We start from the raw sequence: 18,447 nt of genomic DNA, 5'->3' as shown, positions 1-18,447 counted from the left end.
ACTGCGATTGCCATTACAAAAAAAACAACAACACTGGATCAGTCTTTAAAATAAGAATTACGTGTGTGTGCACCTTAGTAACCACTACCCTGAGTGTCAGGTCACTCCCTCCTTTGTCTTGAATGTATCTGTTATTAATGATTGTTAGAAACGAACATAGACCGATCAATAAAGTACCCTCAACTGCTACAGCTGCTTGATTCTTCCATCCTACAGGATAATTATGGTGGCACGTTAGAGTTGGAGGGTGGCACTAGCTCTGACGCCCAGCTTCCTGGTTGTGGGTTAGTCCCGTTTCCCATCAGCCCCTGTGGTGTCTGGGTTTGTTCGCACAGTGGAGACTTTACGGCGTCAGGCGTTTGGGGTCACGGGGGAACATGGAGGTCTGACGCACGTTGTGGAGGCCCAGGTAGAGCATGCAGACTCTCTCCAGGCCTGTGAGAAATTATAAATCAGTCAAAAAAGACACAATAAGCTCATATGTATTGTTTTTTTTATCAAACCTATATTCCTTACCGATGCCTCCGCCACCATGTGGGGGAGCGCCATAGCGGAAAGAGTCGATGTATGCCTTGATCTTCTCCAGATCTACACGACAGAACAGAGGTGCACACGTTAAAAGTTGTCATGACAGTTATTGAACAAATTTCAGTGGAGCTGTAGTTTCTAGTCTTCACCAGCAGAGGGAGGCACACACCGGTGATTTACTGGAAGCTTCTCTGAACAGTTCTTACCAATCTGATGATGGGTGGCTCTGTCGGTGAGCAGCTGAGCGTCGTGGATTCTCTGCGCTCCAGACAGGATCTCCTCTCCCCTCATGAACATGTCATAAGAGTTGGAGTATTTCTTTATTAAAAAAAAGGCAAAAATACAATACTCAGCTTCAAATGGTCAAAAACAATAAAGACCTGAACTGAATTCAAATCCTTTCAGCTTCATTGTAAAACAACCATGTGTTCACAGCTTCACATGAATATAATCATAGAGTAGATGCTATTGAGATTTTTCTGGTAACATGACATTCTGTGTTTTCTCAATTTTTTCCATCTAGATTTTTCATTATATTTTTCCATAATCCGTGTATTTGTGAACATTTCCTAACATTGTGAGCGTACTTACAGGGTTGTTTGGATCAGGCATGGTGTAAAATGGTCGAACAGCCAGTGGGTACTTATCCAGCACATAGAAGTCGGTATCATACTGAGAGGGACAACAGGCAATAAAATATGTGAGGACCAATGAAGACAGGCCATACGGTCCCTGTTCTGCCTTCAGTAAAACCTACAAGAAAAGAAAAGCCTTTGTAGGCTATAAGATCTAAGTAATACAGTCAATTCTGTATCTTAAATAACTCAAATTGTTGTTTGTATCATAATCAGTCATTGAAAGACGCATTCAAATTACTTTAAATCCACTTCAAGCTGAGTGTTCACTGTATTATGATTTCCTATTTCCTGTCTTCTAATGGTTTTCTGAGCTCATATGCAAATACTCTGATATGCAAACCATCAAAATACATTTGATTTAAACTTGAACTGCAAGTTTCCCCTCTGAGCTCACACTTTTCTGGACAGTGTGTCTGATCAAACTTTTCTCATATTGTTACAGTCAAAGCTGAATAAAACACATTTAAACATACCTTTTCCTTGACGAGGCGGCCCAGCAGCTTTTCGTTGGGTGTGCTGCAGAGCAACAAAAGAACTTTTAAAACCAATGGATGGATTTCAAACCGTTTGCACACAACGGTCCTGCAGCTAAGCACTGTGGGGTTTTACAGCAGCAGTATAAGTAGCAGCTCCCTCTATTGATCGGCCAAGTAAGTAGTGAAATACACAGTAAAGTGAATTTACTGTCAGATGTATTAATCTGACAGGAAGACGCAGGTGTGTGTGCGGCGTTTCCTGACCTGAGGTCATCCTCGTCGCCCATCTCCACGCCCGCCTCGTGCAGCATGGCCACGGCCTCGGTGTACTCCAGCCTCAAGGTGGGCTCCAGGAACTTGAACGGCTCACTTGGAAACTGCTTGTTCACCGTCTGAATCTCCGTCTGGAAGCTGATTACAAAACACAAATCCGTGTTTACGTGGTTCACAGACAACTAATAAATTCATATCCTGCAGGCTCAGAATAAACATTACTGCTAATTCTTTGCATTTAATCATTACCATATTAAGGCTATAAGCTTTATTCTACCAATTTGAAATGATAACTGCTATTTTCCGAAATCTGTATTTGCTTATAAGACAGTGTGAACAGACCTACGTCTCCACGACATGATTATCATAGCAAATGATCTTTGATCGATCCCATCGGCTGTATTCTTCATCTGGCCTTCTTGTTCTCTTGCCTCAGTTCCCAGCATTCATTTCCCTACACCGATATCATCTCGAAACACGTTTTAGTAAAATTTTTAAATACTCTGTCTCTAATTTGACACATATTTTATCCCATTTTGTTCAACCGTCTCGCAATCAACACATTTACTGCACATCTGACGACTGACACTTTGATATCCTGTCAGAGCCGGAGGAGACGGCGAACTGATTTCCTCAGAGACCGAGTTATCTGCCTGATGTGCTGGAACATCAGTCAAGAGAGCGCTCCAAACAAGTTCATACGTCAAAGAGGAGAAGCCCGGGAAGTCGTGCCAACAAAAGATAAACAAACATCCTCAAGAAAGAGGAACTGCGATCACACGCTGAAACTAAACAAAATCAACAACGGTTGCAGTATCTAAGGGCGAGGTGTCAAACATGAGGCTTGGAAAGCCAAATCTTCGCCGACTGAGGTTTCAATTCGGCCCGGAGGATGACAGTATGGAGTGTAAAAAAAAAAAAAAAAAAAAAAAAAAAGACAAAGAAGAAGATGAATAAAACCTTTTGTCTTCAACATAAAACTAAGACCTGGAACTGACCGGCAAATGGCAGCAAAGTCTGTAACACAGGAAAGAACATGAGCTACGTTGCTGCTGGTGAAACAGCACTGGAGTGAAAACCGTGAATAACGAGCTTTCTAAATGTGCATACTGAAAGCTGCAGAATTTTAAAGCCAAAGAAAAGACATGCTTTTTCCCAAAAGTAGCCAAGAGAGAAACTTTGTGACAGCAAGGATTTTACATTGGATGTGTTTTTCAAGGCATTTCATCCAGAACACATTAGGCTTTGTAGAAATGTGTTCATTTATGCAAACACTTGCAGAGAGTGGTGTTCAACATGGAGTTGTTTTCCTGTATGTGCCTGTGGAACTAAAATGACTGACATTTGATCTTAGTGATGGTCAAAAGATGACTGCTGGCCTTTAAAGTGAACCAGTGTGATGAAGGTGACGGTGAAGGTGAACTTTCCAAAGGGTCGACTCCTAACAAGGAAACCCTTCAAGCCTGACTTGCACATATAAATGTAATCCAAAGAACATTTTTTTCAGTATAAAAAAAAAAAAAACACTGCTGTGCATAGAAAGTGCGCCTGAAAGATCTCACTACTCTAGTCTTTTCTGTTGAAACTGTTAAACACTTTAAAGATATACTAATTTCCACCACTAGGAGGCAATAAAGCCACATGAAATCATTCTCCTCGTTGGCGATTCAGCTGGCAGGGGAGAGGAAATCGCTGACCTTCATCAGAGCAGACCCCGCTATGTGACAACACTTAATTTGGACTCAGCCATCTAAATAGTTGTCACTACGTCTGACTCTTTGTCATCCACTAAGTGTCCACAGCAGGACCCGATCCCGTCAACATTCAGCTCTCGTGCTGAAGAGAGACAAACAATGAGCCTCTCTTCAAAGTCATTTACAACCACTTTTCATGTGGGAGACGCTGGGATTTTAACATGAAGCGAATTGGTGAGGTCAAAGAAAATATAAAAAGCTAAAAATGTGACGCGCGCTTACTTGTCTCTGAGGCCCTTGAAGATCTGCACCATGGTGTCGGTGATGGAGTCGATCACCTCGTGGTAATGGTAGTTAAAGGCCATCTCAATATCCAGACCCACGAACTCAGTGAGGTGACGATGGGTGTTGGAATCCTCCGCCCTGAAAACTAAGAAGACGCGCAGATTCAGAACGGAAATAAGTGGAGTGTGTGACTGTGAGCCAGACACGGACAACTGGTGGTCAAGCAACATTAGAACAAGATATCAGCTGAAATTACAACAAAATTCGTTTATTTCGAGGCTGAAAATATCAAACATATGCATGTGGAATAACATGAAGAACAGACAGTTAGTTTTGGTCACTAAATTAGAAAAAGAATTCCCAAAAATCTCTCTGGTAGATGTGCTCCGAAACAACTTGACTCCAACATGGTGAAAATGAATTTTATTGAAGCTTTTACAATGATCAAAGTTGTCCATTCGTTCGGGAAACCGATCACAAGGCCTTTTCATGCTGGTTAGTGTGAACTCATAAACATCCTCCTGATCACATCACAAAGCACAAGAGTCCATTAAAGGGTTCATCAGGTTCAAAATCTGGCTGCTTATTTATCTCATAAAACCTCATGAAACAAGGACAACACGTTAATGAGCTTCACTGAGGAGTGTTCAGTCACGAGGATTGCTAACGAATGAATGAATGCCTTTATTGTCGCCACACAGAGTATAAAAAGAGCGTCCTTGACTGAGCAGATCAGAGAGAACTGCTCTTCGAATGCTGATGCTTTCTGCAAAATGTGACTGCAGGTGCGCTCACTTTACCTTCCCTTTCAACTGTATCCTTGATTGTGAAGCAGACTGTAAACTCATAATGAATGCAGCACACTGAACGCTTTCTGCTTAGTATTCAGAGGCTTGATGATGATTAAGATGTTGCTTTGTTGGTACTTTTATGATGAGCTAATGATATTATCAAAGCTACAAATATCTAGACAGAGTTTGTGGTTGTGCATAAATGCGCTGCCCTCTTGATGTCAGAATATCTCTCGTGGTGCGCAACTCTTCTCTTCTTGACATTTATATATCCGCAAACACATACAGAAACAACTAAATGTGCATCTCCAAAACCCTGACTTGTATGACAATCAGGCACACACAAACACACACGCGCCCAATTTCCCAATGAGACGTCTCAAACGTGGCCGTGCATACGAAACGGCTTCACACGCGGTACACTCAGAGAAAGATGTTTCTGATTTTGAAGACATTCCGTCTGGAAGTTCTGAAGCCTCGGACAAAGTGGGGAAAAACTAAAACAGTCCCAGACATAAATATGATGCCATTTGCTCCTGCGTGCGGAACGGCGGCGTTGTGTGAGTTCATATTGGCTTTCACACTGTGGCGCCTCGTAGCCGCGGAAGCTAAATTTGAAGAGTTGTACTTGTGGCCCCCGCTGGGATTGTGAGGAGAGTTGAACCTCATTTTCCCTACTAGATAAATCAGTACGACTGTAACTAAGGCAACAGTGGTGCATACATTGTTGCCTTAGAAGCAGTAATGACCTTAAGCCCTTTGATTTCTCTAGTGGAGCTACGCAGAAGTAAACAAAAAAGAGCCCTCAGTCTAGTCGGTAGAATACTGAATGTGCTGCCTGCTCCCAGATGGTTTATTTTATCTTGGACGAGAATCCTGCAAAGACTGAAAATTTCACGCATGTGGCAGTCTGAACAGGGCCGACCGCGCGTTAGGAAGAATTCAACCAGAGGACGGCGGCGCTTTCTCTGCTAATCAGATGGTGGCAGTGTTTGCTTATCTAAAGGGCTGGGGGCTCTCCTGAGCTCACCTCCATAAAGCCCTTTAACGGCTCCCACTGTGTCACTAAAACATGGAGCTCTACAGCAGCTCGGACCACAGTGAAGTCAACAGAGGGAGGTCCGTTAAAAGTTTAAGTCCGAATGCATTTGGAGCCATTTTTAAACTGTCATTTTAGTTAATAGGGTCTGCATTTTTCATGACACTCTTGCTGCTCGTTGCTGCTGCTGGCACTGGGGGGAGTGTGGGGGGGTCATTCTTACCTGGACCCACGCAGAACACCTTGTCAAAATCAGCGCAGATGCACATTTGCTTGTAGAGCTGGGGAGACTGGGCCAGGTAGGCGCTGGTCTTGAAGTAAGACACCGTGAAGACGTTTGCTCCACCTTCACTGGCGGCTGGGAGCGGACAAAGACAAGTTGGAGAAAGGAAAATTAGGTTTTTACTTCCTCTGGCACAAAATGACCATTAACAGCAGAGGATGATGGACTGAACACCACCCCACCCCCACCACCACCACCACCACCACCGAAAACACGGCTCCCCGAGCGAGGCAACTCAAATTTCTCACTTCAACACCCCGACCAACCCCACTTAATGATGATATATCTTATCTATTCATTAGACGTTTCAGCAGGAACTCTAATAAGCCACCTTCGGGTTATTTTTCTCTTTTAGAAAAATAAGAATATTTCAAGTTCGCCTCCAGCTGAGAGAAACTCTTCCCTACTGACTGCACCTCAGCGACTGTGCATAAAAGTCGTGAAATTGATCGATGTTTGCCGATCACCGGTGAACGAGGTCAGCTGTCATGGCCTTCACGTTACATAACACGGGCCAGACTTACATAACATCTGCGGTTTTCGCTGTGACACACACGACCCACACGTACAAACACCGACGAGATATTCTCAGAGAATTAGGGTGTGGGGTTCACCAGGCAGGAACGGTTTGTGGCGTGCCGCTCTGGGTGGTGCCATGCAGGAAGATGCGGTTTCACAAGCGAAAAGTACATCGTGTTGACTCCAGCTGCCGCCAAAATATGAGCGCCACTTTTGAATTTTGAACATGACGGGCGCAACCGTCGTCATTGGCTGCTTCAGAAAAGAGGAAGTGAGAGAGCGACAGGTTTTCCCAGACTTTATTTCAAGTGTAAAAAGGAACGTGGGAGGCTGGGGATGAGAGATTTGAATATGCTGCATGACTAACAATGACTTTTTGTCTTGCTTGGCTTAAAAGTGACAGCAACATGATCTTACTCTCTATTTATCTAGCATCAAAGAATTTCCATCTAGAAGATTCTTTTTTTAGCCCAGTGTGAAGAAACTCCTCGAGACTCTCATATGCAAATAGAATGACTCAACTGAAAGAAGTGCTCGACTATATAGCACAAGAAAACATCTGAACGGTTTCAGATTAACACCCCAACAATAATAATAATCCCAATGATGCAGAGAGAATGTCAAAGGTTCATGCGTATAAAGACAATCGTCTCAGATGTTCTGGCATTCGCCCCACTGCGTCCTGATTTCAACACCATGGAATCAAATTTCATGAGGAGACTGAAGAACCTGAGCCAGCCTACATCGGCAACTGAAATCTCCATCGGTTAATGGACTGCCACCGCTGGTTGAGGCCGAAGCACTCTGAGGCAGCAGGGCCCCCCTCCCTGTATCACTTCAAAGACATCACTTTATCGGAAATAAAAAAAAAAGATAAAATGGAGGTTGTGTCAGGAAAAAAGTCATATATTCAGTCCACTGGAGAAAAGTGTAACCAACAGGAAGTTCGGAGTTCGGTCATTAACCTGCGTAGAATGACGGCTGCTCCTGCTCGCTAGGCTAAACCGAGAACCGCACTAATTTGATATTTTCTCAGAGGAGAGGCGATTTTGCTCAGTGTGAGACGATAATGCAGATCACCACACCAATGACCTCGAAAGATCCGCTCTGTCTGTTGAAGGTGAAGCTTTCAGGGAGTTAAATGAGCACGTTTAGCCTGAATACCCCCGATATGAAAACCTCCAGAGCAATGCACTGTGCACAGCCTCTCATATCACATCCCCAATCATAATCACACATGAAGGTTGATAAGTATGGTTAAATGTATAAAAGACCTATGAATACACACATTATTTTTGGGCAAGTGCTTCAATTTATACTGGTGCACAGCATATGCTAATTTGTCCACTCTTTTGCGACTGGAGGCGAGCTTTAGTCAAACTGTTGTTTCTATTTTTTGAGTCGTGATTTGTAACATTTGTTTTTTTCCATCTTCCTTAAAAATTTTGCACAGAACTGTACGAGCCTTCTGAATATCAGTGGAAAGAAGTCTGTCCGGGTTGTAAGTTTTTCATTCTCCTAACTTCAGTCAAGTGAGATGACTTCTTTTGGGAACAATCTTAAGAAAAGCCTCTCCTGTCAAATTAAAAGGGGCTGTGTGAGTTCAGAGGCTGACGTGAGAGATGGTCGATGCATCAAAACTCCCAGCAGGCTGGATTAAAGTCCTCATTGGTCTGTAACAATAAACTTTGGTCTAATACCTCATTGTCTGTCTGCCTGGGAACAGATATGCGTGGCTGAGTTTTACATCCAGAAGCCTCAGACCATTTTTGTGAGCTTTAGCTGAAGTTTAAATTTGACTTCTGGCTTAAACTGAAATGCAGAAGCAAGTCAATCTGAGAAACGGTGAGTGGTGGAGCACCTGTGGGTGGCAACATGAAAACACGTGAGTTCTGACTCATTTCGGTTTCACTATGAGACAGAGGGAGTTCCCACCTGAGATTATTTTCGGGGTCTGGATCTCCACAAAGCCCTTCTGGGTGAGGGTGTCTCTGAAGAGCTGGCACACTCCTGACTGCAGGCGAAAGATGGCCTGACTGGTCGTTGTCTGTCAGACACACACAAATAGACACAGATCGTCAAGCAGAGCGTCATTACAATACTATATGAGTCATGGGATATAAAAAAAAAAAAAAGTGCAAACAACACTGGGTTTTGTCTTTAAGCACCTCTTATCTACAATTACTTTGGAGACAAGAGCAGGTCAAACAGTCAAAATCCAGCAGGAACTTTAAACCTATAATCACCAGTGTTCACACTGACATCATGACAGACCGTAAAACAAGTCAAAGTGAACAAGAGGATTAGAGCACAAAACTAAACCCTGAACAACCCTACGAGTGCAACAGTTGGCCGACAGAGCTCGTCAAAACTCCCCGACTCATTTTAAATGAGCACGTGTCCTCCGGTTGAGCTCATCTGACTTTCTATCCTCGTCATTGAAAACTATCGTGATAACAGGGCTGCCGCCATTAAGTGTCTGTTAATAAAAAGGTTTCATTTTTTCCCCCCCCACTTTCCCAAATCCCCCGCCTGCTCAGTTCTGAAGGTAAGGTGATCATGTCTCAGTGACGGCAGTCTCATTAATTTGCAGACGATGCTTCAGGGCTGTCTGACTGGATCTGATACTTGAGCAGAAAACAGGGATTGAAGAAAGAGATCAAACTTTGTTTAAAAGCAGTGAACCAAACCAAGGAGTCGGCCATTGCTAAATTTGTATCTCATTTATGTTGGACACCATACTTAGAGCTGGAAGTCCAATGAGGAGGAAAGAAACCCTAAAGTAACCCTAAAGAAACCCTAGAAAGTAGATTGGGTAAGGTAACATTTAAAAAAAACAGACTGTGCTTCCTGTTTACACCAAGTCTGCAGAGAGCCGATGTGCTTGTGGGTGGGTGGGTAGCAGTTGCTATCTGGAAACCGGGTTCTCTTCTGACGTCGAGGGGCCAAGAAACACATGTGACTGACGCACCGCTGAGGCGGCCTGTTCGAAAACCCAATGTGGCGAAGAGCTACCACACCGAGGCTGCAAAGCCACAAACGAAAGTGTGAATCTGGGCTTAATCTTGCGCTTATATTTTTGCACATATGCATAAACTTTTATATACCAACTGGTCCGTTTTTAAATGTATCCTTTATGTTTATTATATGCCTACATGTTATTTTATGCTTCTCATTGGATTGCAAATAAAATAATGAAAACAAGCACTTTAGGTTAACTTATGACTTTAAACAGCCCGTAGGTATGACTGTGAGTGATAGACGACCTCTGAACATCAGACATATTGTCAGTTCAGTTGTGACTGAAACATTGTGGTTTTATTCACATGAATACAGCGATATCGGCCCAATCTTTTTCTGCATTACTGTTTCACCTGCATTGAGTGTGTAACACCCAAAAAAAATGTTTTTAAAAAAACCAGCTTGCAATCCTAAACCGACTGAGGGAAAAACTTTTCCACTGCGTTCTTCTGAGACTCTCTCTGTGCTTAAGGACAGTGAGGTTACAAAGGGATCTTCATAGCAACTAAATTATTACAGGAGGGGTTTATAGTTCCCTTTTGGAGTGCCTGTCTGCCAGTGTGGGAACCGCTTTATAGCTACACGAGGCTCTTAAGTGAAAAACTGATGACAGGCTGGAGTCTATGAGCTCAAAGTGCACGGTGTTGCAGAAACAGGTGTTGCTGTGTGCGCTGCGAGGCTCCGTGCTGTGGTGTCTGCGCCTTGCTGCCAGCCGCAGCATCCATGTGGGAGGCACATATCAAAACAATGAGACACTCTGTGGCTCGCCGTCTTCGGCTGCTCGCGCAGGTTTAGCACGTCTCCCACACCACACAAGATTCATCGCGCCGGCCCACTAAATCACAGACTATCTATTGCTCTGGAGGAGCAGTGGTTTGCACTGTAACTCTCACTGCTTGAGCTCGCTCGCGAGCTTTTCCGCTGTAGAGTCAAAAGCGTACAGCAGTTTTCTTTCAAATTGTATTCTTTTAAAATGCAATGAACCACTGAAATAGAAAACAAAGATGTTGTATTAATTTATCGGATTACTAAATATAAAGTTGTTACTGTTTAGGAGGTGTTCGCCTCCTTAGGAACAAAAAAAACAAGCCATGAAAAAGGCTAACACAGCTTTAACCTACAAGACCAAAAGCTTTCCCCCCAAACATCTTCACAACATCTCACTTGGGAGATTTGATTCAACAAAAACAAAATACAGGCTTTGACGCGTAATCAGTTTGTTTTTCCCACTCGGCTTTCATCAGCTCTCAAAGCAACTTACCCTGAGATCAATCACCCTGTTGTCCAGCTTGGTGTCCTGGTTTACTGTGGCTCTGCCTTCCTGAGGGCAAACAAAACAAAAAAAAACCATTATCACATCACCGACAGACCCTCGGGCCATGAATTATTTAACAACACAAGTGTTCAGTGCCCGCCCTGTACATCTCAGTGGAAGTAGGAAGTCAAGTGTTCATATTTTAGAGGGTTTTTTTTTTAAACCCCATAAGTATGAAAATATCAGAAAAAATGATCATGAGCAGGTTTAAGGATTAAAAACCTATTAGTCTGTAAAACCTCCCCATAGGTTCATGTTAATTTCTGGAATGAAACACTGAGCACAGCACAACTGCCACCTTCGCACAGCTTAGACGCCGACAATGAGAGCAGCATTCAGTACCCCAAAGCTGTAACTATTACGGGGTCAGCTGTAATAAAATGCATCTGGTGTGAGACAACAGGCGAGAACGGAGAAAAGAAACAAAACGGGATAAAGTAAATGTTTCATCGCAGGGGGAACCACTGCTTCCAGGGTCATGGATGTCAGACTTCCTGAGAGGACCCGCGGGGCTTTGAGCCAATAGTCTGTGTCGCCACATCCTGCTCCAAACTGCCTCATGCAGGGCCGCAAACGGTTAGCCGGCCAGACAGTCAGATTGGCGGAGCGCTCGAGACCGGTGTCTCTGGGGAGGGCAGGTGCTGCTACAAGTGTCGAAAACGCAGCAGGAAAAAAGACGACTCCATCGGATCGACAAAGAGTGGAAGTCAGATGTCCTCAATGTAATGTGCACAAAAGGTACGGTGATAAATTAATGTGTCATTAGATATACTGACCTACCACTAAAGGAAAACAATAGCCGTCGGTATGTTACAATTCAATAAATGCATGTTTATCCAAAAATGCAAGCAACCTAGAGACAGATTAACAGACTGAACCGTTATGCTTAAATTAGTTTTATGTAGTTCATAGATGAGTTCTCGATACAACACGAATACCAAACAGCAGAAATAATCAAGTACTTCATTCGACCAACCCACATTGGCAATAAATAAACAGTGAGTTTATTTATTGGGTTTTCTGAATATGGCAGACGAACCCAGCTTTGTGTATCCTGTTCACAGATTCTGAACCTTTTGGAAGCACTACACCTTTGTCAGGGATTAAAAAGTAGCCCCAGAACTACATTTAGACCCTGCAGCTATTGTGTTTAATCAAATGTTACAGCTTCGCCATAAGAGCGGACCACCTGTTTCAAAGACATGAAATTCTCAGAGCAATTTTCGTGGCTGCAGCGAACCCGCTTCAACCAGGCAAAGCCCTCTCTGCTGGATTGGTGCAGATCTATAGTTATTTAATAGATACTGAGGTGCAAGCAATAAATAAGGAGACATAATCTGCAAAAACAAATTTAAAAGAAAGATCTCTCTTAAATTCAATCAACACACAAACAACTGCTGTGCGCAGTATTGCATTTAAAAAACGATTTACAACCCACAACAGCAGCCTCAAAGTTTAACAACCATTATTAACCATACAAACCGAGGCTGAGAGATAGAATGGCTTTTTAAATGCGTCGTGATCCTCTAAAAATGATTCAGCATCGATGCGCCATTCCTTAATTGGAAGTCAGAGAAGTCCCCAAACGCGGGCTGCTGGCTCTTGTAATCACTGTGTGATGAAATCACCATTTGCATGAAGATGGGCGAGTCAAACAAGGCGATTAGGTTTAATTACACAATCTTTGATTCTGCCAAAAACACAAATCTTTACTCTTTTCGCTGAAAAACACCTTCACTTTGAAGGGTAAAGTTAGTTCACTGCATCAATATGCTTTAATAATTTGACACTGAGGATTCAGACAAGCTGGGAGGGTTAATTATTATTCCATTGATATTTAATGGTGCGAACAAACCTATCTACACACGCTGTGAGGCGAGGGCTATTTTCAGACTTGGCAGCTTGAATTGAAGCAAACTCTGGCACTGGTGCTTTAGTAGTATGGCCCATTTGTGGAAGTGTGATTGCTGCCATCTAAACCCTGATGAGCAACAAATGAGCAGAGTGAGAGTGTTTAAAAAGTGGGTCTGAGGCTGATTTCAAACTGGATGCAGGTTAAATCAAGTATGACCACGACATGATCCAAATGTGCGATGTGAAAGGCGCCGGAGCCCATCTGCCCGCTCGGCCTCGGAAAACATTTCTATGCTGAAATTGACCCGTTAAGCAGATTTTTTAAAACTGGTCAGGTTCTGTGGGTACTTGACAGTTTCACACTAACGGCCGACCTGGCTTTAAATCACAAATGACAAGCTGCACTGCGGCGCCTGAATATCATCATGAAACGGACGTAAAACCATAAACCGTGTGTGTTAAAGACAAAAATACATTTTCTCTGTTTCTGACCTGAAATATTTTATTTTGTTGTTGTGATCTGTGCCAAAGGATGGGCAAAAAAAACCCAAATAATTCAATACGAGATTCCTCCTTTTTCGCTTCCAGGAAAACAAGGTCAAATTTCAGATGACTCATTGTGCCCGTCGAGGGCGTCGTCTCCGTCTGCAGCTACTGTTTGCTTGTATTCGGTCTCTCTGATGATGCTGCTCATGTCTCCCTCCGTACAAAACTGCAGCACAGGCTTCGTGCAGGTTTCCAACAAATCCAGATCACACCCTTTGAGATTTGAAGTATGCAATTTTACAGAAATAAATATGACTCGGATGTTTTTAAACCGGGACCTTTTGACGTTATTTGATCGAGTTCCTAAAATATGAGCGTAAAGTAAAGAAAACTTTTTTCTTTGTTTCAGTTTGGACTTCGATGCTTGTACACAACAGAAAATAGCACTACTGAATGGGCCAGTTTGTCAAACGAAAACAACTTAATGTCAATTTTATTTTAAGTAAAGAGGAGTGAGGGGACTATAGTTGTGTTGGTGTTGTTCCTGCCTAAATGTTGAATGGCGCACACTTCACAGGACATCAAATTCCCAAGTGCTGAGCACTGGTTCATGAAAACAAATGGATGAATAAATGAATCATTTGCATTTCTTTGTAGAAAAAAAAAAAAACAACGAAGTCTGGAAAGTTTCCTGTCGTGATGTTGGGTGAAGAATGCTTGCTCGCCCGCTCTCACCTCCTCTCCGTCTCCATCAGGCCTGACAGCATCCTCCAGCTGCAGGGGAAGACGAGCCTCGGCCTGGCTGATGACAAAAATCTGAGAGAGGAACAAAACAACCAGAGAGGGCTTCTATGAGGTCTGGCTCAGACATGGGAAAGTACCAGGACTTACAGTACAGCGCGAGAAAAAGTCTAAGTGAAACGCAGAAGTGTGGTCTGTTTGTACCTCATCTGGGTGAGAACTTGAGAATCTGTCGAAGCCGTTAAATGATCACATGACAGTGAACACAAAAACAACCCACGTGCTGCATTAAGCTCAGCAAGCACAGAGTCATCTGCTGCAGAGACAATGTCACATTTTGAAGTGCTACTGGAAGCCCCCCCCAACACACACACACACACACACACACACACACACACACACACACACTGTAAGGAGAAGAGATCAAAAGGAACTGTGTACATTCCTGCGCAAAACATTTTAGGCAGGTGAGAGGAAAGAAAAAAAGGCTGCAAGGTTGTTTTCCTACTTTATATAGAACCAAATTCTTTACAATGTGTGAGAGACTTGCTCAAAAAAATATAAACAGGAAAATAATACAATTCCAAAAAAGAAACAAGAACGATGAGCTTATTCTCATTTTTTCATAAAATTCATGAAGTAGAAAAGAATAGAAACATTTCATTGATCCCAGCGGGGAAATTCCAAACACTGCTGCTCCACACAGAGTACTAATTCAGTAAATACAATAAAATACTGAATGGCTAACTACTAAACAGTTTAATGAATAAGTAAATATCGGTATGCACGTTGAAACCTGCTTGTGCAATCACTAATTCAAGCAGATCACTCTAACTTTAAACCCGTAATCTCCCATCTATGCTAAAAAGGCTAAAACAAAATGTATCTATACTCTAACACATAGTTCCCAAACATGTCTATTTTCATATCGGTATTCAGAGAAACCAACTTTCACACATACGTTTGTGAACATAAAGTTTTGTTCTTTTGTTTGGGCTGCAGTCTTAAACCATAACACCCTATTCCAAGAAAGACACTTTTCTCATGACGTACTGAGAAAACGAAGAGAACAAAAACACATCACACGACAGGATTTTTTTTTTTTTTTTTTCTAATCACAGTTCGCAGCTTTTCTTCACACTTGCCTAAACCTGCAGGGTATGGCACCTGTGTGCTTCCTGTGTGAGTTTTAGAAGCTGCTCATGAAATGAGAATCAGAAAAGCTCCTCTCTCCGTGCATCTGCACTGTAACACACAGTCCTACGTTTAAATGTGTGGGAGAACAAACGACAAGTAAAAGAGGGCACGTGTGTTAATTTGCTGCCCGGCTGTGTGTAGTGAAAGCGCGCTCACCCTCTCAATGTGAAGCTCCACGTCCTGCTGGGAACAGCTCTCGATCTTCTGCTCCACTTTCCTCACCGCCGCCTCCACATCCACGATGCTCTCCTTGGTGATGCTGGCAGAGGGAGTCAAGAGGCGGAGTTCAAACAAAGCGCCGCAATTACAAAACAAACTCATCTCAACTGTAATGAGGTGACATTTGCGGATAAGCGTGCACATTTTTCCTCGGTGCAACGCTCAGGAGATAGCGTGGGATAGCGCTATGCCATTTTTTGACCAAGCCCTTCTTTTTTTTAAGGATCATCGCATAAAATGTAACTGTGGCACTGACATTTTCTGACAAGGACAGGGAGGGGGATAGTTAATATGCCTCAGGAACTGTACCCTTAATAATAGGCTGCATGGTGATATCGTGGCTGCTACTCTGGCCTCACAGTGAGACAATGTCCTGCTCAGCTCCAGGCTGGAGGCCTTTAGGTGTGGAGATTGTGTGGTGTGGGTTTTCTCCAGGTACTCTGGTTTCCTCCCATGGTTAAAAAAAAAATGAGGTTAATCGGTGCCTCTAAATTGCCTATAGGCCTGAAAGTGACTGATTGTGTGTTTATCTCTCCGTTTTTCCCTGTGATGGCCTGGCAACCTGTCCAGGGAGGACCCCGTCTCCGCCCACAGCCAGCCGGGATCGACTTCAGCCCCCAGCCACCCGCAATTGGATGAAGCTGTATATAAGATGGATGAATCATAATTATGGTTACTTTAACTTTTATATGCTGTTGCTGTGAAACCGTAACTTAGACATTTTACGAGAGAAATACAGGACGGACTCAGAATGACCGTCCAACTGCAGACGAGATTTACCAGCATAAACAACAGCAAGACTGAAGAACATATAAAAGATTTAAAATTGGAGAGAAAGACAAACTCACTACACATTTTCTGACTACATCTAGTCATACAAGGGTTCAAATTAAATTTAAGTTCCTTCCCACCAAATTATTAAAAAAAAAAAGGTTCTCATTTCAGTTTCTGTCTCTAGAAACACACTGATGAGATAGCATCCCATTGTTACCCATCTCCTATCTGGACACAACTGTCGATAAAATGGTTTGGCAATTAAAGTGGTACCATTCAATTTCAAGGCAGATTACAGTAAGGTGCATAACTGTGCAGCTCAGATTGGCTTAATAACTTTATATCAGCCACAAAGGACAAGGAGTAAACAAACAGGAGCAGCAGAGCTGCAGGGGGATTTTTGAGCATTGAGAGAACTTGCATCATAGCGCAGCTCTTGGGAAGCACCCGGCTCTACAACAGAAACAGTCAACGCTGAGAGCAAGGGTGAGAATCTCACCACTACACATACAGAAAGGGAAAGTAAAGGAGTTAATGAGAGGACACACGCTTAATTTAGTCATGTTGGGTTTGCAAAACAATGCAGGGCTGCTTTGACTTCACCGGCTCTCAAGTGAAACCAAACACATCGTCTGAGACGGGGAGAGACACCTACTGTCGCACAGCGCAAAACCAGATGGGGAAAGCTGCTGTAATCCTTCACTCCTGCTCATTAAAACACAGTAATGAGGAAGGGAACGCTGGGGTGCTGCTGTCCCTTCAGCCCCAAGACAGCTGCCACTGTAGTCCTTCCCGTCTAGCCAGAGATCAGCCAGATAAATAAATCCCCACGTTAATAACCTTCGCTGCAGGGCCCAGAGGGGGATGACAGCGCTGAGCACGCACTGCGGTGGAAAACAGACAGGAGGGGAGAAAAAAGAATCAAAACTGAGATTTAAGAGTATCACAAGAGGAAGACAGGACATGAGTCTGGGAGAAAAGATGGCCAGATCAGTTTTGCAACTTTGCTGGATTGATCCATCCTTCTTCTTGACCATTTTTATCCAACGGACGGTCGCAGGGGCTGCAGCCGTATTCAGGCAGAGTACATCTAAACCTAAGATGGGCCACCACTCAATCACACAGCCAACACAGGAAGAAAGACGATCGCACACACTGACTAAATACAGAGGATGTTATGGTCAGCAGGAGAAAACACGATATTCCAACAGAGAGAATGTGCAAATGCAACTCCTCACAGAAAGGCCCCAAACCAAAAACTGGTTTGAAAACTGTAACACTGTTAATTTTTTAAAATGTTATCAAAACTACAATTCATCCATTGCTTTCAGACTCATGGTGATGTTGCTTACAATTGGCCCATTTCATCATTAACATAACCCTGTAGTGCGCAGGTGTCAAACTCGTGCCGGAAAGGGCCGAGTGGCTGCAGGTTTTCGTTCCAACCAAGCAGGAGCACACCAGACTCCACTCATGTCATCAAGCTACACTGAAGACCTGATGACATGAGTGGAGTCTGGTGTGCTCCTGCTTGGTTGGAACGAAAACCTGCAGCCACTCGGCCCTTCCTGGCACGAGTTTGACACCCCTGCTGTAGTGTGAAAAAAACAAGTGTTACAAAATGCGAGACTGGAATTGCCCATAAAAACCTGACAGACGAGACACATTCACTCAACCGGGCACAGCCAGCTTTCAGGAGCCACAAACATAAACCGCGGAAACAAAACAATACATGAATATCAAGACTAAGCCACTTAAGACCTCAAGTCCTTAAGTCAGCCTATTACTGTGCAACATGTTCTACCAAATAACACTTTCTGCTGAACTGAAGTCAGGAAACTAATGCTGTGACTTCGAACTTGCAAACAGAAGAACTGCTCTTGTTTGATGCTTTATAACAAGGGTGGGAAACTTTGATCACAAAATGTTTTCAAGTCAAAGTAATTCTACCACATTGATATCCAAGATTTTGGGCTGCTTCTTCAATAAAAAGAACTCACTATATACAGTATGTCTCAGAATGTATATAGGTTCATCATGTAATGTATGAGATTTCAAAGTTCTTCCCTTAAAATACATTACAGCGATCTGTTGTGTCCCATTGTTATTAACAACGAATTTTGCTTCCATTATGTCACACAGCACTGTCAGGCAGATAGGCAGTAATTGTGGGTATTTTTCAAACAAAAAGTACTTAATGTTCACCACAAAGTGTGTCTGATTATATTATAACCACAGCAGAAATCAAACCTGCAACAACTGATCCCTAGAAAGGAAATCCACCGTGAAGTCATGTCAAAACCTGGATAAAAAT

General features: G+C 43.1%; 1 protein-coding gene across 1 annotated transcript in view; it reads right to left on the bottom strand.

The window, feature by feature from the left end:
• Nucleotides 1-44: 44 nt before the first annotated feature.
• The window catches only part of dars1 (aspartyl-tRNA synthetase 1), a 30,509-nt gene continuing 12,106 nt past the window's right edge, over nucleotides 45-18,447 (bottom strand). Inside the window, exons 7-18 of the mRNA XM_030111944.1 lie at nucleotides 15,297-15,399; nucleotides 13,938-14,018; nucleotides 10,809-10,868; nucleotides 8,462-8,573; nucleotides 5,948-6,082; nucleotides 3,892-4,039; nucleotides 1,907-2,053; nucleotides 1,640-1,682; nucleotides 1,120-1,200; nucleotides 735-846; nucleotides 517-588; nucleotides 45-435 (exon numbers count right to left, since the gene is read on the bottom strand). Of these exons, the coding sequence (XP_029967804.1) occupies nucleotides 344-435; nucleotides 517-588; nucleotides 735-846; nucleotides 1,120-1,200; nucleotides 1,640-1,682; nucleotides 1,907-2,053; nucleotides 3,892-4,039; nucleotides 5,948-6,082; nucleotides 8,462-8,573; nucleotides 10,809-10,868; nucleotides 13,938-14,018; nucleotides 15,297-15,399 (1,186 nt within the window). The 3' untranslated portion in view covers nucleotides 45-343. The remainder of the gene's footprint in view (nucleotides 436-516; nucleotides 589-734; nucleotides 847-1,119; nucleotides 1,201-1,639; nucleotides 1,683-1,906; nucleotides 2,054-3,891; nucleotides 4,040-5,947; nucleotides 6,083-8,461; nucleotides 8,574-10,808; nucleotides 10,869-13,937; nucleotides 14,019-15,296; nucleotides 15,400-18,447) is intronic.

This window comes from Salarias fasciatus, chromosome 16, assembly GCF_902148845.1.
Source record: "Salarias fasciatus chromosome 16, fSalaFa1.1, whole genome shotgun sequence".
Classification (NCBI taxonomy): Eukaryota; Metazoa; Chordata; class Actinopteri; order Blenniiformes; family Blenniidae; genus Salarias; species Salarias fasciatus.
This window is presented reverse-complemented; position numbering and strand designations above follow the sequence as displayed.